We start from the raw sequence: 23,531 nt of genomic DNA on the forward strand, positions 1-23,531 counted from the left end.
AAAGGTTCTAGAATGTAGCTCGCTTTTCGCTCAACACGAGCATACCAAGTTTGCTGAAATCAGTTGATGGGAAATTTATGAAATCCTCTGTCTACAGATGGCACTTGGCAGAAAAACTGAACAAAAGCAAAGCCAGAACGTTGCTTCAATTTTTATGCTGTTGGCAGCGCGCCGTCACTCTTTGGCGACTAGGGCTGAGGTCCCGATCGTGCACTACAGTTGTAAACGTTTATTTTGTTATGTTACTGCTTCGTTTGTAGCAATCAAATTGGATTTGCACCGCGTGAAATGAGTTGCAGCGAAGGGGCTGGTAACGGAATGCCCGCCACTGTTCTGTGACGTGCATGCGCTTGGCTAGGTGGGATAGCCGAGTTTTCGGTTTAATCTACTCATATATCACGTCACCAACGCACATTGTGCACTGTGCGAACATTTATAATGCTCAAATCGCTCATCTATATGGTAACCTGCCGACGAGGAAGCGCGCGCCGGAGTGCGGGCCGACCCGCCGCGGCATCGTTGATAACAGAATGAACACACTTCCCTTGCGACGTCGGCATGCGGCATCCTCCACTTTATCATTCCTTTTCTTTCTATTTGCTGCTGATCGAAAGATAGACGCATCTTAGTGCCCCCGCAGGCGTAATCATATCGCTACGCTGTCATCTCGGCAGCCCGCGCGGGCGCTAAGCCTACCTCCGTCTCGTCACCGTTCTCGCGATAAGTCGTCGTCACATGAGCAGAAAATCGTATTTCAGGCGCTTTTAATAATGCTTGTTCTTCCTTCCGCTTATTGATAGACATATTTACTTTATTTTTACGCCATGCGGGACTTTTGCCAGTTCTTGCATAGACGAATACATGAGCCGTTGCACTGTGATGGAAGTGCCGAGCAGACGACCCACGGCGCCCAGCCAATGAGGTTGTGCCCTGCAGTCACGTGCAGTCAGTAGCCAATTAGGCGGCGCGTTTCGTTTCTTTTCTACCCCGGTTTTACTCGCAACCAACGGACGAAACGGAGTGGTTCTGGCGGGGAATTGAAAACGAAAAGACGCGCTTTCGAATGAGACCAAGATGGACGCCGTGGCGCACGTAGAACCCGAGGGGCGAGTCGTCGAAAAAATGCTATTTTCGCGTCGAACCTTGGCCGATTTTAGCCATTGTCGGTGCTATACATTGATATTATGGCTCAAATACGTACTCCTGGGTCTCGATATTTTGCTAACCAGTAGAAAAATAGCTCTACTTTCCGAAAATGGCGATTTCTAAAAATCGATTTTTTGGCCAAAGTTCGGGATTCCAAGACCCGCGTCTCCCCTTAAGTAGGCCCCACGAAGTGGCGGGACTTGTCCGCTTACGGCTTTACAGAGCGCAGTGCTTGAGTTGGGGCCTGCCGGAGCGCGGTACATGACAGTATCCACGAGAGATTTTCTCGGGAAAGGAATCCCGAAAACGGGGTTAAAGTTTATTCCCCAATTGGGAAACCGTGTAATTGTATGTTTAAGTTAGAAGGCGTGGATACCACTCTCACTCTAAATAATATAGATGTGGTTTTTCCGACTAATTTCTGCAAAGGTGAAGAAAAAAACGAGGTAACGATGCATCAACCCTGGCACACTAAAGTTCAAAATAAGGTCAAGCTTGTAGCACACTAAACCCAAGTCCCAAATCTATAACGCGAAAATTTTGTTTTTTGCTCACCCATTCTCCTGAGCCTCCTTAGTCACGTCCCTGGAGGGGCGCCTGCCATCCCTCCGCCTCTTGCCGTCCTCTTCACTCCTCTTTGGCCTCTCCTCCCGATGGCTGTCCTTTTTGTCCGAGGACCGCTCCGTCCTGCGTGACGAGTGAGATCTAGACGAAGTCCGGCTGGAGCAAGATGAGCCAGGACGTGACCGCTTTCGGCGCCGGTGGCCCTGAGGAGATGGAGACTGGCTGCGGTGCGAGCCCCGCCGTCTTCGCTCGTCCCGTGAACGGTGCCGTGCATCGCGCCGCCTGCTGCCCGAAGAACTCCGGCGACGCCGTTCCCGACTGCGACTTCTCCGCCTTTCCCGAGACCTGTGGGCAGAGCAACACCAGTTTTCAGCTTGGACAACATACGCAAGGCCTTGTACCAATACCATGACAGAGAGAGTGATGCGAATTGATTTATGCAACAAGCACAACCCTTAAGAGGGTGCATCAGACAAGTGACACCACCATCACCCTGGCTTTGCACAGCCTGCACATACTGTCAGCACAGTGCTCTGGACTAAATGTTCTGTGAAGGCATAAATAATTTCCATAGCAGAAATAAATTAAGAGAAAGGAAGGGGGAACTAGGTACTCTGATCTACACCTTAATGGGGGGCGTTCAACTAGGTTACACCATCTGAGGTACTTCAATATGTGATGAAATCGTGTAAATATAGGCACTTCAGTTTAATTTTTCCTCTACCACAATAGAAACTCTGGGGTCAAGAATCCAACCCACAACACCATCCTTAACTCTTTCGTTACCGCGCCTATCAAAATCGATCAATTTGATCGATACTTTTGGTAGCGCCTTTTCATAGCGTTCCAGGCGTTTCTCTAACAAGTAAAGCTGTTCGGAGTTAGATCAGAAAATTGCCTTTCAAAATCAGTTTTGTTTTCATTTTTGCAACGGAAACGTGATTTTTGACACGCTTTTGAATCACCTGGGTGTAGAAAAGGGGCGTGGTCATCGCGCGTCACTGCTACCAACGAAGAATGCGTGCAACTCGTAATTACTCTGCACCAGCACTTATTTTTTGCTATCAGGGCGTGAATGGGGAAGTAGCAAACGATTTTCAATCGTCAGGTTCGCACTCTGACAGTAATAATCCCAGAAATCGGCTGAAAATGTCAAGCAGTGCCTGGTTGCAAAGCTACTTTATGATTTTAGGCAGTTTTATTGCCTTTGCGCATGTCGTTCTAAGTTCTGTGTTAGTTATACTTACCCCAGGACCATTTGCAAACCGTTTACAACAGTTTCGGTTTCGTTTCTGCATCGCGAAATTCATATTTAGTGCTACTACGCAGTTACCCAACTTCAAGGCTACCTGCCATAGCGCCTGGAGCATCCATGACTGATCCTCGAACAAAGCACGCCGCTCCTGATTTCCCCCACCCTAACCCGATTTCTGCGATAAGAACTTCAGATGCAAGTCAAAAGATCACACCCAGTCGCCAGATATCTGTTCCGCCGAGGACAGCGCTTCAAACCGGCCTTACACTGCCAGCTGTTCGCCTTCCAGTTTCGTTTCCATGCGAGGGTATATCCGGGTGTCTAATGTTGCTGCTTAGTTGAACTGTCTATTCAGACGGAGTCTCCGATAAGTTTTTGTACTGTTTCTTTTGAAAAATATTAGGTGGCGCTGCAATAGAGGAGGCTCGTTGTGCTGATCTTTTTCATCGCGCAACTGCTACTCGGCCAAAGATCGCCGGGCACGATTCTAGCTCATCGTACCTCATTTTTGCGAGCAAGGCAACAATTGCGAGTAAAAAGATGATAATAAAGCTCAGCTTTATGTTTTGAGAGATAACTGACCGTGAACGACAACAAGCATCAGCCACGGCGTTCCGTTTCCAACTTCATGCATGTTTTTTTCCGCATCACGTGCTTGTCCCAAATATTTTGCTCGCTGTAAATGCAAAGTCAGCCATTGACAAGATGTTTTTACGTTATGTGGGGGCAAATGGCTGCCTCTGATAATGACAAACCGCCAGATTTATTCCAGGAAACCACCCGAAATTGCACATTTTGAATTGGAGGTTGGGCTTCACCGCATGACACGAGCACCGTGCATGCTAACATTTTTTTTTTATATCTGACAAACTGTTCCGCGCAAGTCAACATTTTTTCTAGGGCGTGTTTTTGAAATGTTTTTCTACAAAATGTATATTCTAATTTTGTTCTACTACCAGTAATTTGATATACACAACTCCTTTTTTATCATTTTTTTCAACAACTTGACAAAAATTTTGATTTTGATATTTTTTTTACAACTATGATATATAAAAACTTTTTAAAAACTGGTGTTATTGGAAAGGCCGTTAGATAATCTGCATTTTGTGTTCCTGCAATTAGTGCCTAACCAATTTTTTAGCAGGAAAAAAAATGTTTTCTTGGACCCCTAAAATTGATCAATTTTCCGCCGGTAGCGAAAGAGTTAAAGGGGCCATGCAGGCAAAACACAAGTTTGGTTCATCTGAAAGATTGCCTCTTCAGGATCATACTGACACCACTTTTAACGTAAACTTTGCTCGAATAAGCTACAAAATTAAGGGGAAAAAAAAAAGAATGGCGATGCAACTCACTAGCTTATTTCCCACACTAGAACATATGACGTCATATGTACAGCTATGCGACTCGCTGAGGACGGCACAAGCAAATGCAAGTTAAGCGAGGCTTACAAGCTCACAGAATGAGCTATTTTCACTTAAGTGTAATGCATATTCATTTTATAGCAGTAAGAATGGTGGGGTGAAACAGTGGAAGTTACGAAAGCACATGTAAACATAAAAGTACCAGTGCGTACTGCTGTTTGTACTGCGTGCACTAAGCTCGTCATACCTGCACAGCAGTGTGGCACTCTGGGGTTGTCTCAGACAACACTGGCCGATTGGCGCAATCGACATTGTCTTAAGTGACCCTATTTGTCAAACATACCCCGTGTTTCACAAAACAATTACCACCTACCGTAACAAAAACAAGCCAGGTTCAAATACGGTCAAAAACACAGCAAAGGCGAATAGTGGTGTGGAGCAGTATGGTGGCGACATCTAGGAGGATTGACAATAAATAAGGCTCCGCAATCCGCTGCAGAATGAAATGCGCACTTGAAGGTCGCTTGAAGACCCGTCCATGCAACGTCATGGCAGACGTCACGAAGCACACGATTTGGCGGGAGAATCAAAATTTTAACTTCATGATTGGTTCCTAAGTAAATAAAGCGTCACTTGCTATCGGAAAAGCACTGGGGGCACTATAAAACACCAAATCTTTCGATAAAACAAACTTATTTTGTCTGCATGGCCCCTTCCCAGTATGTACTGAGTAAAGTCACAATTCAATGCGTGCAATGACTAACCACAAAAGAAAAAAAAGTTTTCCATTCCTTTGCTGTTAATCGCAGTTGCATATATATAAGACCACTAGAATGAAGAAATTTAGTTGAATCAGCAGCATGTTTGCGTGCTACACTTTTTCTTGTCTTTTATTTAATGCCGCACCAACCTCCTTATGTCTTTACATAAGCACCAATGTTCGAGCCAAATTACTTGCATAAAGATGGCATGTTACATGCATTCGCAGGTTTCCGTACCTCCCCATTGAGTGCACATTCCAGATAAAGACAAAGGGTGCAGAGGAGAATGTTTAGCACAGCCAAGCCCACCAAGAATCAACCAAACGCCACGGCATCTCATACACAGACCCAAGTTACTCCACCCCCTCATTCCATCAGGCAGTGAGCCCCACTCAGATAAGGTCACCACTTGAGCCTCCCACAACACCCCCACCACCTGGGCCACCACAGAATTTGCCATAACTCTGGCCATCACTTACACCACATCCCCAATCATACTTGCGCACCCCCAGGCTGCCCTTAATAGCTTCTTGTCATGTCAGGTGACCCCAATGACCATTCCAGCTGCACAGCCATCATTCCCCTCCCCAACCCCACCCTTGGAATAGTGACCCTGTTTGAACTCCATCCGCTTTTCGCCGACAGGCAGCAACTATGCTCAGCAGCAAGCCTTAGCCCTTTCTCCCCAGGCTACTGAGGAAGCTTAGGACACTCTGCCCATGGTCACCTTCCACGACATGGTCCAGCATTACTGCGTCTGTAGACAACTTCTCCCACATCCTCATCCAAAACAAGGAAACTACTCTTGTATAATCCATACCAACACTTTCCCTCAAGCCGCGCGGCCACACCATTTATATGAAGGAAAACACCCTGCTGAATGCAAGTTTTGCTCTCAACCAGGCACCCTAACCCGTTTCAGGTGTGCTCGCAACCCACCTCGTTTGCCTCTTTCCTCTTCCCTCTCCCTACACAAGCTGTGGGTGAACCTGACGACCAGTGCTCACGCGGACGCCCAGCAACTTACTGGTCTCCAGGACTCGGGAGGGAACCACGCCCACTTCTGTTGTACAACCAGCTTCGTAACAGGCAAACCCATATTTCTCATGAGGGGACACCACCAGCCCCATTCGTCTCATCAGCATGTGTGGACAGGGCTAGTTTTCTACCACACATAGGCAAGCCCCATCTTGGCGAATGCCACCACGTTCCCAGGAGCTTTCACACCTGCAGCTGCCTCACAACTTCTGTCGCGCACGTGACATGGCGTCCCCTTCCCATCAGTCATCCACCAGCCTCCCTCCTCACATAGGACCCCTCCATCCCGCAGAACTTGGGCACTGAAGAGCGCTTTCTGCCCCGCCGACTCTTGGCTCACAGACTAACTATGCAACACCTCATCGTGAGATCAGTTTGTTGAGGCAAGTCTCGTCGTAAGGCAACCTCAAATGCAGCCATGTGTGGCCTGCGGTAGCCTCAAACCCCGGTCAGGAATGTGCCAAGCAGTGCACGTCAAGCTGTGTGTAGCGGCTGTCGATATTTCTTAATAAGCTGAAGGCCATGCTACACTCACAATGTCCACCATTACATCAGCTAGACCTAAAGAGCAAAAGTGGCATCCAGGATGTATGCTCAACTCGTATTCCAGAAGCCCTGGGTTTGATTGCCATCCAGTCCAAAATTTCTCATTTCCTTTTGAAACTACATTACTTTACTTGTACTTTTTAGGAGCCATATCGCTCGCACAGACACTGCGGTGGCTTTTCTGCTCAATGGGCCATTTAATGCTTCTGCATTCTTAAAGGAGCCATGAAGAGAAAACACAAGTTTGGTTCATTCAAAAGATTGTCTCGTTAGAATCATACTGACACCACTTTTAACGTAAACTTCGCTCAAATAAGCTACATAATTAGGAAAAACGGGAATGGTCATGCGACCCACCAGCTCATTTCCCGCAACAGAACCTATGATGTCACATGAGCTAAGCTCTGCGATTGGCGGAGGCTGACAGAAGCAGACGCAAATTAGGTAGAGCTTACAAACTAGACGAACGAGCGATTTGCGCTTAAATTTAGGGCACATTCTTTACAAAGCAATAAGAATGATGGGACAAACAGTGGAAGTTACGAAAGCACATGTAAACATACAAGTACTGATGCGTTCTGCTGTTCGTACTGCGCACAGCATGCTTGGTTTAGCTGCACAGCACTACGGGGCTTGGGGTTGTCTCAGACGACACTGGCCGATTGACGCAAGCAACAGTGTCTTACGTGACCCCATTTGTCGAGCGAGCACTGCTTCAGGGAACGAATATTTTCTCCCAGAACAAAAACAAGCCAGGTTTAAATGCGGGCAAAAACAAACCAAACGCTTGCCACGGTATGGTGGCGCCATCTAGGTTACGGAACGTAAAGAAACGCGGGAACAAACCAACACCGCTGTACAGGGTGGAGACAACCTTTGAACGGTCCCGTGCCGCCGCAATTGGGCCAACGGGCTCAACGCGTTATTCTTTTCGTTTCCCACGAGACCTAGCAACGCGAAACAGACAATATGATTCAAACTTCTTCAGTAAACCGCGTTGCGGCGATAATTTTAGCGCGGTTTTGACACAATGACTTGCTTCGGCGGCAAGCGAGCAACCAAAAATGGCGGCGCCAGCGTATACGTGTCTCTACCCTGTACGGCGGATGCGTGAATGAAGGTACTCTAGGCTGCAGAGCGGTTGGTTCCTGTGATGTCATTTGGGACCACGAAAACGCACGATTGAGCGGAAAAATCAAAATTTTAACCTAAATTGTTTAATTTCTCAGTGAATAAAGCATCGTTTGTATCCGGACAAGCGCTGGGGGCACTATAAAACACGAAATCTTTCGAATAAAACCAACTTGCATTTTGTCTTCATGGCTCCTTTAAAAGAACCCTGCATACATAAAACTACCACAGTGGCACGACAGTCGTCAGGTCAACAAAAAATAAGCACATCTAAAATTAGTCACGAGTTTGGAATAAAATTTCCAAGTAGCATTCCATAAAATATTTCTGAAGATTACTCTATATATCAACATGTAAAAAAAAAAAGATGTGTGCAGTCCTTAGACACCAAATATGCAGAACATTATGGCTCACACTGCGAGCCCCAAGAGCAAAAATGAGTGAAACAAAGTCAAGGCTTGGTGCCACAAAGGTCTCCCCCCAAAAATTGGTGGAGTGGCCACAAGTGTACGACCAAGGGCCCCATGGGCAGCAGCAACGATGGATGCCAAGCAGGAGTCCCCACCTGTCCCTGCTGCTGCGGTGAGAGTCCCGACTTTTGTTGTCCACCGTGCTGGCTGCGCCCTCGGAGGCGGCCTCCAGCCTGCAGCTCAGGTAGGCCTGACTAGATGCACTGCAAGCACACGAGGTTCTTCCCTTTAAAAAAAAAAAAATAACTAAATAGAAAGCGCCACGCAAGGATGCCCCCTTTTGATGAAACGTTTGCAGGGGAACCCCAAATACTTGTTGGTTTACTGAAAATCCTGGGGCAATTGAAGGAATACCTACAGTAGCCCCATTTCAACTTGACAGCATAATTACACTACACGCTCGGTTTTTACAGCAATGCATGCAGTATGACCTGACCTAACCTTTCTCACACACACACCTCTAATGAACCCATAAAGAATGAGAAATTGGTTTCATTACACCCAAGTTCCGTTATACCCTGATATAAACATGGGGGTGCATTGCTTAGGTCAACATTTCTGCCCAAACCACCGAAGAGAACCGAGCCACCTCATAAAATCGCAGGCGGGGAAGGGGAGGGGGTGATGCAGACGCCCAAATTCCCACGAATAAGAATCAAACTCACCTGGAGTAAGCATGAGAAGTGAGTTGTTGCAAGGCAGCAGCCTGCTGGTAGCTGCGATAATGACCTGCCAAGGAAATTGAAAAGAGAATGGTGAGCCACTGTGTGAGCGTCTTCTAAAGCAGCGAAGCTTCAGCTCTACGACACCACCTTCAAGAATACATGCCCCTGCAGCTACTCTAGTGAACACTGTTGATACCCTACTGAAAACCATTACACTGAAAAAAAGCTTCACGAAAGGAATGTGAATATTCAATGTGGAAAAGCAATAATGTCACTCCACACATACACAAACAGTAACGATCCCAGATGCAGAGTACTAACTCCAAACACACAGTGCGCAGCGAATGTCTGCAGCAGTCACCGGTGACCTAAGCGATAGCTGTAAGAACCATAGAACCTGTTAATGCCAAAGCATTTTATGCCTCACGAGTGGAAAAATCCGGCGTCACTATTGCCCGTCCACAGTGGATCGCACCAAAAATGCCCAATGGCACAAAGAGTAAAAACGCGGACTGACGTTGAATTTCTCAGGGAGGTTCTTGTAGAAAGAGCAAATTAACGGGTTTGAAAAGAAAATTTGACACATTTCAGGTGGATATGGAACCCGGGCCTTCAAGGTGTGAAGCGAGCGCTCTACACCTAAGCCATGGCTGCTCCCCTTTCTGGCTCACTAAAGGTGTGCCTAGTGCCATTGGGCATGGGATGGCAAGTTCTCGTGACAGAAAGTTCTCGTGTGTCAGTTTTACCTCCTTATTTATCTAGCGGCTAAGCAACATCAACCCCGAAAATCCACACCAACAAGGCTGAAGCACAGGAGATGCAGAATGCAGAGAGGAGAGTCAAAAGACAGTCGAAGCTCGTTATAAGGAACCCTGATATAGCGAATTATTGGCTATAGCAAACTAAATAGTAACTTTGGCTGGTCACACTTTCTTTCAGTGACACTTATTCTTTTTATTAGGAAACCAAAGCCGCCACAGCCGCACGCAATATCGGCTATAACGAAGAAATATTTTGTTCATGCGAAGCTTTAAACTCGATAGCTAGTTAAAAAAGCAAAACATAAAAAAATAGAAGATAACAGTTTGTAAAACTGCAAAAGTAGAAAAGGCCCTTTCGTGCGTGGACACTGGAAAACTTCATCTGGCAGTGCTGTGAATAGCTGCCAGGAAAAGATCACTTCCTTCTTCAAACAAATTAGAATGCAGGCCTGTTTTGTCAAACGCACTTTGTTCTGTTGTAATTTCACATTGCCAGGTCCCGGTCCATTTAGTTTGAAATGCCAAAAGCAGACAGCTAAGGATTACCTCGTGTATAGCCGGTTCGAAGCCTACAATAATGTTTATTATCTAGGATTTTTGCGTGAGCCACATTTCCAATTTCTTAGCGCCAATTTTTGCCTCTACTGTTACAATGATATTGAATATAACGAACTAATTTACTGCCCCGGTACTACTTCGTTATAACAAGGTTTGACTGTACTATGAAAGGAAATTGTGAAGAAAAACGGGTTTAAGTGCCCTGAAAAATTTTTTTGTTCCCGCCTACACTTAAACATTTGTCAAGAACTATTTGGCACTCAATGGGGTTCAGGCATACAAAAATAACCCCATTTTTTATTCGGCCCTGTTGTGGCAAAAGCAATGGTAACACTTCCTAGTCACATGCACAGCATCCCTGGCTGTCCCTAGATTGCTTAATACAACTCGCAGCATCGCCACAACCATCCCTCGGTCATGGTCTTGGATACCAAAAAGATGGCTGCAGGGCCTCGAGCTGCTGAGCACCCGCTACTTGGGTGTGGTCACCACCTACGAGACTCATCCTAAACCAAAGTGTACTGGCGGGCTTTTTTAGGTGCGCAAAGATCTGGCAACATTTAAACCACTGCGGACACTGCGCGTCCAACCACAAGGCCAGATAATGGCCATGGTTTTAAGCAGAAACAGGCAATAGAGAAAACGAAACTCCTATCCTGGCCAAATTTGTAATACTTTGAGCAAACCACCATGGCTCAATCTACATCTGCCATATTACCCATTATTCCCTCCCTGGGTGGACACATTACCCTTCGGGACCATAAAAGTATATGTGTTTTACTGAAATACACGTAGATCAAGCAGAAATGGGCAACAACTAAATTTTTGCATAAATTTCTCTCATAGAAACCAATGGGCATTATTCTTTCTGCTAAAATAAAAACGCCCACCTGTATTGTGAAAAGGAAGTCGCTTTACAGTAAAAATAAAGGTAATCTAAAGTCAGAAACATGATACAAACAGAGGTGAAAGCAGGCTTGAGCCTTTCGGAGCAGCTCAGGGAGCAGGAATAATGCAGCTTTGGAGCAATAAAAGCGGAGTGTTGGAGCATCTTTGGAGCATCACAAGAAGAGTTTTGGAGCAGTCCACGTCTGTTTTGAAGCAAGCTTCTGGAGTCAAACATCATTTATTTGCAATTTTTTTATTTCTCATAAAAGTAAAAAAAAAATCGAATTGTCCATCAAAATTCGATGAATACTTTCTAACCACCTTTCCAATGACTTAGAAAATATGTTCCCATAATTATGACATAACAGCTGACAAAGCAATAACTAAGAGAAAACTAGAGATAAGCGACGCTTTGTGCTTTGAAGCCGTGCAAGTTTGTTTAGGAGCAGATTTCTAATGTCAAACATCATATATTTGCAATTTTTTATTTCTTGTAAACACACACGCACACAAAACAAAAATTCAAATTGTTCTTACTCAACGTTCTACCAATACTGACTCGACCACTTTTCCGATGACTTCAAAAATATGTTCCCATAATGAAAACATACAGCTCAATAACGAAGAGAAAACTAGAGATAAGCGGTGTTTTGAATAGCGACATTTAACTAGACTTGAGGCAAATTAAAAATGAATGTTCTTGGTATTACAACACCATACCATGACAGTCATGAGTAACAGCCCAGAGAACACCAGAGATAGGCAAAATGGTCCATCTTCCACCTAAGCTGTTAAAATTTTAGCTTAGTTCTAACCCAAACGAGACTGTAGAGAGATAAAAAAAACAAAAAGAAACTAAGAGAGAAAGAAATTGAGAGGAAAAGAATCTAAGAGGAAACAAGAGATCATTTGATCATTGCATACCTAAACTTGACTAGACTACAGAACAATTAACCATAAATCTTGATGTTCACAAAACACAAGAGAAAAAACAGCTTAGCGCATTACCCCTTCTGTTGACCAAGTAATGCATACTTCTATCCACGTAAAAAATACCCTGCCACTGTGTCGTGTTTATCCAAATAACAAGCATACCAGTGTTTATTAACCTTTTTTTCGAGCAAAAAACAGAGAAACAGAGGCCTTAACGGAGGGGGGATGGAGGAAGGCCCCCCCCCCCCCCCAAAGCACCACTGCAGGGCAAGGCACACCTACCAAGCTTGCAGATTACTTGCAGATAGCTGCTAGCTTAACAGAATTTCCCCTCCCACTTGTGCCAAGTGCGCGACTGTTATCTCATCCAGTTCAACAAGGCACGGTGACATCTAATGTATGGAATGGCAAGCGCACCCACGACAAGATAAAATGGTGAGGGTCTGACTGAACAGTACAACTATTTTATTCTTTGCTTTTGGCAATAAGCAGGAAGATTGCGACTGCGGGTGACAATGTATGCATCACAGCGACGCGTGCTGTGCAGTGAAGCTGCATTTAGGGGCAAAGTTTGCGCACTGCTCGCACCCCAAGTTCACTCCCAAGCCCTGTGAAACCACACCGCCACTTGAAGACCAGAAAATTGTGATGACTGACTCAGAGTGTTAGTCCTTGAGGGAGTCCGCCGGAGCGCGTAACATCGTGAATGACAGCGTGACAAATGTCTACTACGCTCCCTGCGCCAAAGACTGGCATTGATTGATTTATTTATTGATTGTCTTTATTAACAAGGAGGCTTGTAGCCTAAGGGAGGTTAAGGATTATAGGACGGGGACAGCTGGGCGGCAGGCGCTTGCGCCTTCAGTCATGGATGCCATCTTGGCAGATTTGTCAGACTCACCTCAGACTACCCTAAAGATACTGCTTTTCTGCGCATAGTGGCTGGCTAACTTCCCCAATCAAAGATAGTTCGCTGCAGACTAATCCAAGGCGGGCATTTAGGTCAGCAGACGCTTGCCATTTTCCGAGTAAGGCATCCCTACCTGTGCTAAAGCTTGGGAGGTGCCAGATTAAATCATCCCGCCGTTGCCTCGCATTTTGCGGCACCGCTTCGGAGCAGTTTCGGTGCAATACTGCCTTTTGGAACAGGATGGCACAGGAAAGGTGGGTGGGTGCAGCGTGGTGCAGCACTTCTACCCCTGTACAAACTACCACTGCCACCGACATCCAAATGAGGTGCATCCAAAACTGGCCTTACCTGACCTAGGGAACATATACTTCACTTGTCAAAACTGATAATACACTCAAAGTGCATTTTCAATCAAATAAAAAAAAGATGTATGAAAAGCTCTCAGGAGATTCAAGAGATAGTTGTCCTTATTGATATATACACGAGTTTTGAAATATATACACGAGTTTTGAAACCTGTTGAACAGCCTTGATCTGCACACTACAAAAAGCCCAGCTCCGGCACAAAAATATTCACAGAGAGCAAAAGCATCCCTGAAAACCAAAAGAGGCTCAGATGTTACATCACTGCACTGCTAAATTTTCCAACAACTGAAATGAGTATAAATGAGCTTAAATATGCAATTCTGGCGCACTGAAGAGACACCTTGCCTATGACAACAGGCTACGCATCAAGGTGGAGTAGCTGATGCCAACCATAGCCTCTGTCAGAAATAAAGCCACCACAGCACCGTAACCTCCTTTCCAGTAGCCCCCCTCCATAACCAAGTGGCCTATGGTGGTGACCAAATCAGCACCTACAAGAACTTCAATAGCTCCACTTGCCTGAAAGCCTCCAAGAACATGCCTGAGGCCTAGAGCCTCCAAATCCATCTCTATTATTTGAACAGTCTGTCTGAAGAGTGTTGCCACTGATCAACAATGCCTCGCAGTGATTGGACTCCCTAGCCATCTCTTTGAAGCTACTTTTCTCCTTGCATAAGGAGATGGGAAGTTACAAACAAACCAGGGACTGTTGCTATTAGAATAGGTCTTGAGAAATTTGACCAGCAGAATACCTGTATGCTATACGAAATAAGAATAAGGTCTTGAAAAAAAGTTTTACCACTCAGAAAAATGCAACGCCAAATATTTATGGTATTCCGAGAGGTGGGAGTTCTTGGTACAGTGTGCCCCAGTGCCCCAAGTAGGCACTTGGGGCACTGCGAGAGCGACACTTCACTGACCTGGCCAAAGAGTTTTAGTCAATACACTCCAGTGGAAGGCATTTCTTTGCAGTCCACTTACTAGACAATGAAGACATGGGCAGGACCGGGACACAGGAAGGGCTCCACGATGCTTGCAGCGCAAGTTGCCCCTGTGAGTGGAGCACACCTGGACCACACATCAGGGGGCCGAATGTGACAAGGGCACACACACCAAGGTGCATTCAATCGCTGTCAGTTCAAGCACACGGCGTCACCCTGTATAAGCAGCGTTGCTGCCGACACCCTGTTAGTACCACAAAGGGCACAATGCAGGCAAACCAAGAGTTCAACGTTTGTGCACTATCAACGCAAAACTCACTGCACTGGCGTCAAACAACACTGACAGTCTGAACATCCACTGGTGCTTTTTCACTCTGACATACTTTCCAGTCGCCCCATTTAGAGAAAACAGACCAGCGCACCTTTACGCTGAAACATACTCGGAAAACTTTTTTTCCAAACTCTGCCCAATTGTGGACGTGGGGATGGAGCCCAATCTGACAAAGCTTGCATCAATTTGGTCATTGTTTTTGGAATTCAGCACCGGACAGCAAATGAAATATTTGGCTCTTCTGGGCCAAAGCAACTGCTGGGACGAGGCATGCTACAATGAAAAGCCAAATTTCTTTAAGCCCCTCACCAGCAACGAGTAACAACTCATTTTAATTTTCAAGCTGTAAAACACACAGATCCAAAGGAGGCAGTGATGCGATGTTCCAAGGCATCCTCCTCCTCCTAAAAAGCAAGTCTATTGAATACCCTTTTGTCATTGTCATGTTCCGAGATACCAAGGACATTCAATTTTTAGTGCTGCTTGTTTTTACTCACAAAATTAGACAGCACTCAAAACAAGCAAAGGGCATTTTTGTATTGCCCCATAAACAATGCTCTCAATGCAGCTAAATGCCAGGCATTATAGTTCATTACCACACAGTCAGTGCTAAATGCCATAACCTTTAAGAAAAGCTACCATAGTCTCACAATGCCTGGAGTACAACAATCTACAGAAGTCATAGAGAGGGAAGACAACAATCCTTTTTTCCCATGCGCTTACCCTCAAAACCTTTGCTCCATAATATTCAAGCACTGAATCCTTGGATAGAAAAACTGTTGAAACAACCTTTTCTGCAAGTTCATACAATGGGCACCAAATTGATTGATTGATTGTGGGGGTTTAACGCGCCGACGCAACGCAGGCGATGAGGCGCGCCGTAGTGGAGGGCTCCGGATTAATTTTGACCACCTGGGGATCTTTAACGAATGGGCACCAAAGGACAAATAAAAAGACCGCACTGGTTGAAGGGCTAGCCCACAATCAGCGGATAGAAGTAACAAGACAGTAAGCAAGCCTCAAGATTGAGATTAAGTGAGCGCATATTCGACAACGGGTTGTTGTGGCACCCAATGCATCTTCGTGATGTTCTGCACTTCATTATGCACGGTTGCAGAGAGCCCAAAAGTGGGTTGAGAACATATAAAATCTCACAATAACAGAAGTGGAACAGACGATTGCCTAATTGGAGCAGTTCTTGGAGCACCAAAAATTAGGATTTGGAGCGCACTTCCAGCTTTTGGAGCGGGTTGTTTAGGGACCACTTTATTTGTCTTGTAAGGGCCACTACTCAGAGCCATGCAATTCAACATGCAATAAGACTGCACAAAAAGAGAGAACTACACAGGCCATAAAAGCAACAGAAGAAGCTTTTAGCTGGTTTTTCCAAAAAAATTATTTCAAGCACGAAAACACCAGTTCAAGAAAACAAACATTGTACAAGCAAAACATAAGCCTAATTATCAGCATGATAAGTTTAGGACTTTTTTTCCTGCAAAGAACAAGTTTGACAAAGCTTCCGAGACCTTCCTCAGGTCCTTCTTCAGAAGACTCTGGCCACTTTGCACATCAGCGAAGCCTTTTTTGTTCATGCCTCTTGAGATGAAGAGATCAGTATTGCTCGTCTTCTCAGCTGAATCGATTTCGACCTGCAATTCTTCCTGTTTGCCAGCTTTGCTTGTAGCACTGAAATCAGCTGGCTTTGATTTCTTGTCGCGTGGATCTTCCAATGCTTGGCCTTCAAGTCGCTGCATCTGACGTTCTCGAGAATCTTTCACAGCTCCGATGAGCTCTCCACTCAGGGGCACTGCTGCTGCACTGCGGCCAAATCTTTCTGAGAACAACATTATAGACCGCAGGACATTGACATGTGAAACGGAGAGACTAGCTCGACCCCAAAGCATACGCCTTAACAGGGCTTTTACAAGTGCTCCCAGTAATGAATACTTTCAAGGCCCCATCACTTAGATTTAGCTCAAAAATCTTTTGCCAGAACTCATCCAGCTGATCAGAAGGGCTATGGTCGATGTTTCCTCTCGTCACAAGGCTCAACTTATCCCCTAAGGAGGACACCTGGTGAGGTGCAATTACTTGCAGAAGCTCCTCAGCCAAGTTCCTTAGGGATGCAGCAGAATCTTCTACACTGAAACGGCTTGCTGATGCAGTTGAGGTCCCTCAGCACAGATTTTCGAAAAAGAAGCCTGGAGAGCAGGTATGCTCCTTCCGGTTGGATGGGAGATCGATTTCAAGAAGTTCTCCGGACTTTGCCTGGTAGGCTTCTTGGAGCAAAAAACGTCCAAGGGCCGTCTTGACCAAAATTTCCATCTCAGAAAAGAGGACTTGTAGCTGTGGCTGTTTTTTGGAACAGGATCAAAAACCCAACGAACAAATCTGTACAGTACAAGGAAAGTGCCTTAGACTGAAAAGCTTTATCTGCGAGAGATAGATTCAGGTGGTTATAGAGCACACCACCACAAGCGACCAGACAGCACCACTTCTTTCACTGCTAGCAGCTGTTGCATGAGCCGGTCAAGAGCCAGGCCAAGTATCAGCCAACGTGAGCTCACGTGTCGAAGAGAAATATTCTCAGGTTGGTTGAGGGCATTCTCGCTGGCTTTCAGACGCTCACTTTGTCATGCAGTTTCTGAGGAAGCGATAGTATCCACAAGTGCCGCTTCTACATCACGGCCCAATGCAGCTAGTGCATGCCCAAAGGCATTGTGCACTTTATGCAACGAACACTCCCCAATATGGAGAAGGGCAGGGCTGACATGTTTTTTCAGCTGTTTTTTAGGCTCTTCATTACATAAGGCCCATCGCTGTAAAAACACAACAGGTTGACTTTTGGAAGGTCTTGTACTGCTTCCTTCACAGCATTGAGAAGAACGTCTGGTCTTGCTGATCCCAGGTGGAATGATTCCCATGAGCACATAAAGCTGTTGGCAGTGCTGTTTCCGGAATTGGTGTCTCGTGAATTTTGATTGTGGAAAAGACTCCGGGTGTATTGAACTCCTGGACTACAATGTCCCTGAAATAAGGGCCCAATCCGTCAGACACTATGTAAGAAACTTTCTACCGCACTAGAAGTTTTTGGGCAATCTGCGAGTCAGCGAACATTAGTGGAAAAATAGCAGAAGCTGTTTCACCTCACGAAAAATGGCAGTATTACATTCAATTTTGCTTTCGTACCCGGGAGAAACCACCATTACCATGCGACTGTTTTGGAGCGGACACGGAGCAATTATTCAAATTAACACGCTTTTAACGCAGCATGGAGCAGGATGACCCTCCTGGCGCACCAGTTCCACCACTGCAATAAGATAAGGACTTCAGCGTGAAGCTATCCCTTCAGTGCATTAACAAGTTGTCCTTGTGTTAAGCATGCAGCCTATACCAGTATACCAGCACTGGCACAGAAAATAAAGCAAAGAATGCAAGTATCTTCCCTTCTGCATTCTCACTGCTGGGTATGCAGTCCCTGCCATGGTACTGACACCCACGATGCCCGGAGTGTACCTTCTTTATTTCCCTTCTGCACAGTATGCAGTCCCTGCTGTGCAATTGGCATCCCTGGTCATACCCATGGAGTAGCACTAGACTGTGTGGGCAGACAAAATGGCAAGCAAACGCACCTCTACCTTTTTCCCCCACAGTCCCCACCCTTTGCCCGTACCTGCACTGTAGCCCGGCCTGGGCAGTGCCCTGTACGGGATGGGTGGCGGAATGCTGGTGCGGGTCACCGGGAAGGGCGGCGCAGCCATGGGGGCGGCCCAGTGGGGGATCGCGGCGATTGCCGGACTGGCCGCCCGGTAGAGCGCCGCCGCTGCTGCTGCGGGGGCGCCAAACTGCTGCTGCTGTTGGGAGCCACAGGAGGCCAAGGTCGCACGAACCAAGGCGTTGGGAGTCCCCTGGCTGGCCAGGCTGAGGCTGCGGCCAGAGACAGTAACGTGCCAAGCCTTGGTGTTACTGAAGCACGAAAGCACTACAGGGAAACACAAGGGGCTACTTTTCACGCCGGGCAGCTGGTACCACCGTGGCAATAAGAACTGCAGACAATGCGTCCCTAGAAAATATTAAATTTTTTTTGTCCTTTCACCCCCTTATGAAAAAAAGTGTTCGCCTTCTCTGCGATGCCTGTAACCATGGGGGTGTCTATTACCTTCTATGCTGTGAGCATGGTGTTTTTAAAAAGGTGTTTAGAGCGATGGGACAGTGAACAGCTTGGCAAGCAGCCGGTAGCAAAATCATTTGCCATCAGTTAAAAAAAAAAAAAGGCTCAGCTGGAGCTCATGTTTATATCATCAGAACAGGCCACAAAGATAGTTTAATTTTAACAGAGCCAATTGGCAATCGCTTTCAGCTTTGGTCCCGTGTTTGTGAAATGCCGGTGTTTCCCAGACTGAGTAGCAGCAGCTAGGCTAGCGCAAGTGCGCGATAAGTGAATCATCAAAGCATGAATGGGCAGCTCTCTGCTCAAGGAGCGGATAGCACTCTTTTTCAGTTTGCGAACAGCGCGACAAGATTAATTCGGACGGACACAGGAGGCAACAACGTCCTCCGCCGCAGCGATCGCAAAACGGAGCAAAACGAACTCTCTTCCTTTACCTAGTCAGAGATACACCGGCACTCAGTAGACGGCCCTTTGTTTGCACAGCGGCCCTAGATTTGTTGGATGCGGTATACCCAAACCACCTTCGCCAAAGTTTAGAAGCACGCTTTCGTAAAGAACACAGAATTTATTAAGTACTCGTGTAATACCCGAACTGAAGACGTTTCGACGTTTGAATGGCCACTCGGAGCCACTGATGGAAAGAACAGCTAACGCCAACTAGTAACTATGCGACTTGCCTGGGTGGGTTCATCCCCAAGTTTGTGGTTCCTGTGACCTGCAACACAGTTCATTCAGGCAAACATAGCAGCAGGTAGGGCGAGTAGCACACGTGAAGCATGGCAAGCAGCCTTTGCGAGGGGACGGAGCAACTGATTGAGCCGACCAGCCGCCTCCCCGCCTGCGACAGAACCGACAGAACAGTGTTGCTGACACCGCGCGCACGAGCGGAAACACGAGCCCGCCCCGCTCGCGCCCACGCGCGCGCGCGCTCGTCCGGGTGTTTCTATCTGCACGTCGCGTGCGAATAATATTTATTTTTTACTTCGCACGCGCTATTCTAAAACGTCACTTTCCGCTTAGCTAGCAATGGCGCATCGCGGCGCATTGTGTTGGCCGTGTTGGCGTGGTTATAGTGCGGTTGGCGTGGAGACCCGGCGGCACCTCGCATTTCCGGTGCTTATTGAATCGTTATATCCGATATCGCGGCACTGAAGCATTGTAATAAGCGGTTTATTTTCCCATGGAAAGCATACAAAATCGGACGGTGCCATAGCTGTTCATCGTTATATCCAAGATATTGTTATAAACGGTATCGTTATAAGTGGACTCGACTGTACACGGTGAGAGAAAGTTTCGACTTAAGATATTTTGAGATAGCAGAGTTCGGGTTAACGAGGAATTAATTTGACGGACAGGCACCAGGAGTGTTTTTCCCTTCCTCTTGTTGACTCTGCGCATGAAGCAAAAGCGGCGGGGCACACATATTCTATAGGCTGCAAAGAGTTTACTGTTTTTTTTTACGATCCTATTTGGAACGAAAATAACAAGAGACTTCTTCTGGAATACCCCTACCGTTGATGCTTGTACTGTCGTTAGTGGACTTTCTTATTTTATTAACCTACTATGTAGCAGGCACTTGGTAAGGAACTGTGTACTTGGAGGCGAAAAGCAACAACGCGCGCGTGTACGAGATTTTCCCCAGGGAGTCAAAATTAATCCGGAGCCCTCCACTACGGCGCGACTCATCGCCTGCGTTGTGTCGGCGCGCTAAACCCTACAATGAATCAAATCATGAAGTGTGTACTGAAAACGAAGTGCCAAGTCTGCAGGACCCAGCTGCTGCTTCCTGCATGCCAGGGGAAGATGCCGCTGTGTTTACTACCTCTTGTAATTTTGAGGGACTTCTGAACCCTTAATTCCGTGCATTTTTTGAAAGTTTATTGGCAATCTCTAGGACGTTTTTTACCGGTTGCTTCAGCGACAAGGAGCTCCACTATGACAGCGTTATAGATGTGCGGACCCTTAATTCACAACAAACACCTTAACGGCATTAGTTGCGACCAGCACAGCGAGAACTTGACCGCAAATTTGGTTGGGTTCTGTATGCGTTGTGACACGGATTCATTTCTACATAAAAGGAAAGGTTTAAACAAATTCCGTGATTACATGCGAGGCGGGAGCAGCCCCTTAAACTTAGCCGTCACTAATGATCGAGGAGGAGTTCTGAAAATGCGTTGGCCGAAAATGTCAATTTAAATCTCCATGTTAGCGTTCCTAAACCTTTACCTGTGTAGACTTCGTGCATGACTTCCCGCGTTACATTTCATTTGCTGGGCTATCAAAAATGACAACCAAATGTGTATTTTATTCCAGTTCTGTTTATTTAAACCTCCATATGTTAGTTCTCTTGAACTGAGGCCTTTAGACTTTGTGTATGATTTCCCGTGCTATATTTCATTTTTGTCGCGGTAAATATATTTTCTAATCGATGTTTTGATTTCGTTTTATGTGCGTCTAATTTTACTCTCAGCATATTTGCAATTGTGAATGATATTTGTGTTTATTTGATTCAACTCATTTTTTGACCGAATCAGGTTAAAGGTGGTGCGATTAATAGAATGTTGAGGGAATAGTTCTATGAAAGACGGTCATTGGGACAACTGAGCTAACCACTGGGCCGACCCTTTTTTAGTTAAAAAAATTGACCACATCTTTCCGCGGGGGGAAACCATGGGGTGATGCGACGCATCTGGGTGGTGCTTGTTACGGTTGCGCCGACCATCGCGGTAGCAGACCTGTTACCGTATTTACCCGATTCTAACGCGCACTTTTTTTCCGAAAAAATAGGCCGAAAAATTGCATGCGCGTTAGAATCGGATACAAAACCGAAACTGCCGAAACAGCGGAAATTTCGTCGCACCCATCGCCATCGCATCTCAAGATGGCGCCAAAGCTTTTAGCCATAGAGAAATAAAAAATATTTCTTTCTCTATGTTTTAGCAACGATTTTTGGAACGCAGCAAGCCTGGGCGACTAAGCTTTTCTATCGGCGTTCACACAAATCGTCAAATCGTTTCACTTGCGCGCTTGATAACAGCAATGGCAGCAGCAGCTCCCAGGCGTTCAAAACAAGCGGTCGGCTGAAGCGTGCACCTCTGGAGAAGCTCTTGAGATGGGCGTGCGAGGCGTGGGCCACGATCCCATCTACCATGGTTGAACGTTCGTTCAGAAGTGTGGCATCGCGAACGCGCTTGAAGGCACCGAGGCCGAGATGTTGTGGTCAGCGGAGAGCGGCGAGGAGCGAGATGAGTGAGGTTACTTGGGGAAATAAATCGCCCGTTTCTCTCGCATTCGTTTGTCTGGGTCACAAAGTCCCGTGCGCGTTACAATCGGAGGTGCAAGTTTTTTCGGTTTTTTTGCCAGGAAAATCGGGTGCGCGTTAGAATCGGGGGCGCGTTAGAATCGGGTAAACACGGTAGTCTCCATTCAAATCATCGGTGGTCATCGGATGTCATCGGAGCGGCGGCGGTGGAGCGACTGAGCGGAGCGGCGCAGTTATCGCGTTTATATGTACCGCGCGTTAACGGTGAGGGGAATGAGAGAGAGTAGCGCATGCGCATGTGTTAACCGAGCGCTAACGGGCGCTGACGCACAGCTGGCATGGCGAGGGGAGCGAGCGCTAACGCAAGATGGCGCTGCGGTGAGAGCGGCGTTACCGCGCAGCTGGCGTGGCGAGGAGAATGGGGGAGAGGCGTGCGGCCACTGCTTACTGCTATAATAACAACTGACGCAATAAAAAACAAACGCAACTTGTGATATTAACCCACATAACTGCAGTCCGAGCGTCAATTGCAAAACAATAAATAAAAAATTCTTCTGAGATGCCATCATCTAAGTCCTCATATTTTTTTTTTCATATCATTTGTGTCGACCAATTATGTCCATCAAGTAGCACAATAAGGACACGATCGTAAAGCAATCATGAACTGGTTGATATCAGGCCATTTCATGCAAAATAATTTTTGATGGGAAGTTGGAATGGCGAAATGTCGCTGCAATTACTTTATTTACAATCCGCTACAAATGCTGCACCAAAGGAAAATCCGTAATTTTTTTTTTGTTTTCGTCAAGCGGAAAAGGCAAAATTAACGCAAAATGCGCCACAGCGTATATTTTTCACTTCGTTACCCACAGTCCACTGTACCTACAGTATATTTAAGCAGTTGGACGTCCCGCGGAAGAAATTTCGAGCGCTCCGCACGTAAAGCAGCAGCGTTTCCTGGCCCGTCGGAGCGCGCGGCCGTGCGCGTAGTCAGCCGTTGCTTTCAGTGGCCGTTGACTACAGCGTCACCGCTATTTTCTACACGAAACTAGCACCACTCCGGGCGGCCGGTCGGGCCACTCTACACTCTACTACTAGTAGCAATGCGAGAGCAAAGTTGGCCGAGCTTACTCGGGGCAGAAAAAACGACCGGGACACCGTACCTCGTCGCAACCTTTTTTTTTAGGTTATGCGACACCTTGTGTATAGGTACGGAACCACTTCAGGTCGCTCGTGGCCTCCGCGATCGGCTACCGGCGGCATGGCCTCCGCGATCGGCTACCGGCGGCGCGCCGTTGCTCCGGCCACTGATTGATTGATTGTGGGGTTTAACGCGCCGACGCAACGCAGGCGATGAGGCGCGCCGTAGTGGAGGGCTCCGGATTAATTTTGACCACCTGGGGATATTTAACGTGCGCCGAAATCTCGTACACACGGGCGTTTTTGCTTTTCGCCTCCATCAGAAAAGCTGCCG

At 46.6% G+C, this 23,531-nt stretch overlaps 1 protein-coding gene across 3 annotated transcripts in view; it reads right to left on the minus strand.

Moving 5' to 3' along the window:
* Positions 1 to 19,662, minus strand: part of LOC144140936 (ribonuclease 3-like) — an 85,220-nt gene extending 65,558 nt beyond the window's left edge. The window contains exons 1-6 of one of the 3 annotated variants that reach the window (XM_077672444.1): positions 19,473 to 19,662; positions 18,298 to 18,551; positions 14,334 to 14,420; positions 8,938 to 9,001; positions 8,368 to 8,475; positions 1,702 to 2,055 (exon numbers count right to left, since the gene is read on the minus strand). In XM_077672444.1, the coding sequence (XP_077528570.1) occupies positions 1,702 to 2,055; positions 8,368 to 8,475; positions 8,938 to 9,001; positions 14,334 to 14,420; positions 18,298 to 18,551; positions 19,473 to 19,486 (881 nt within the window). In that variant the 5' untranslated portion in view covers positions 19,487 to 19,662. The remainder of the gene's footprint in view (positions 1 to 1,701; positions 2,056 to 8,367; positions 8,476 to 8,937; positions 9,002 to 14,333; positions 14,421 to 18,297; positions 18,552 to 19,472) is intronic. The other 2 variants (XM_077672433.1, XM_077672439.1) reach the window with 2 other exon arrangements.
* Between the last annotated feature and the right edge of the window lie 3,869 nt (positions 19,663 to 23,531).

The sequence above is a fragment of the Haemaphysalis longicornis genome, unplaced genomic scaffold (genome assembly GCF_048455015.1).
Source record: "Haemaphysalis longicornis isolate Haplotype H1 unplaced genomic scaffold, Haemaphysalis longicornis Haplotype H1 scaffold_1, whole genome shotgun sequence".
NCBI classification, from domain to species: domain Eukaryota; kingdom Metazoa; phylum Arthropoda; class Arachnida; order Ixodida; family Ixodidae; genus Haemaphysalis; species Haemaphysalis longicornis.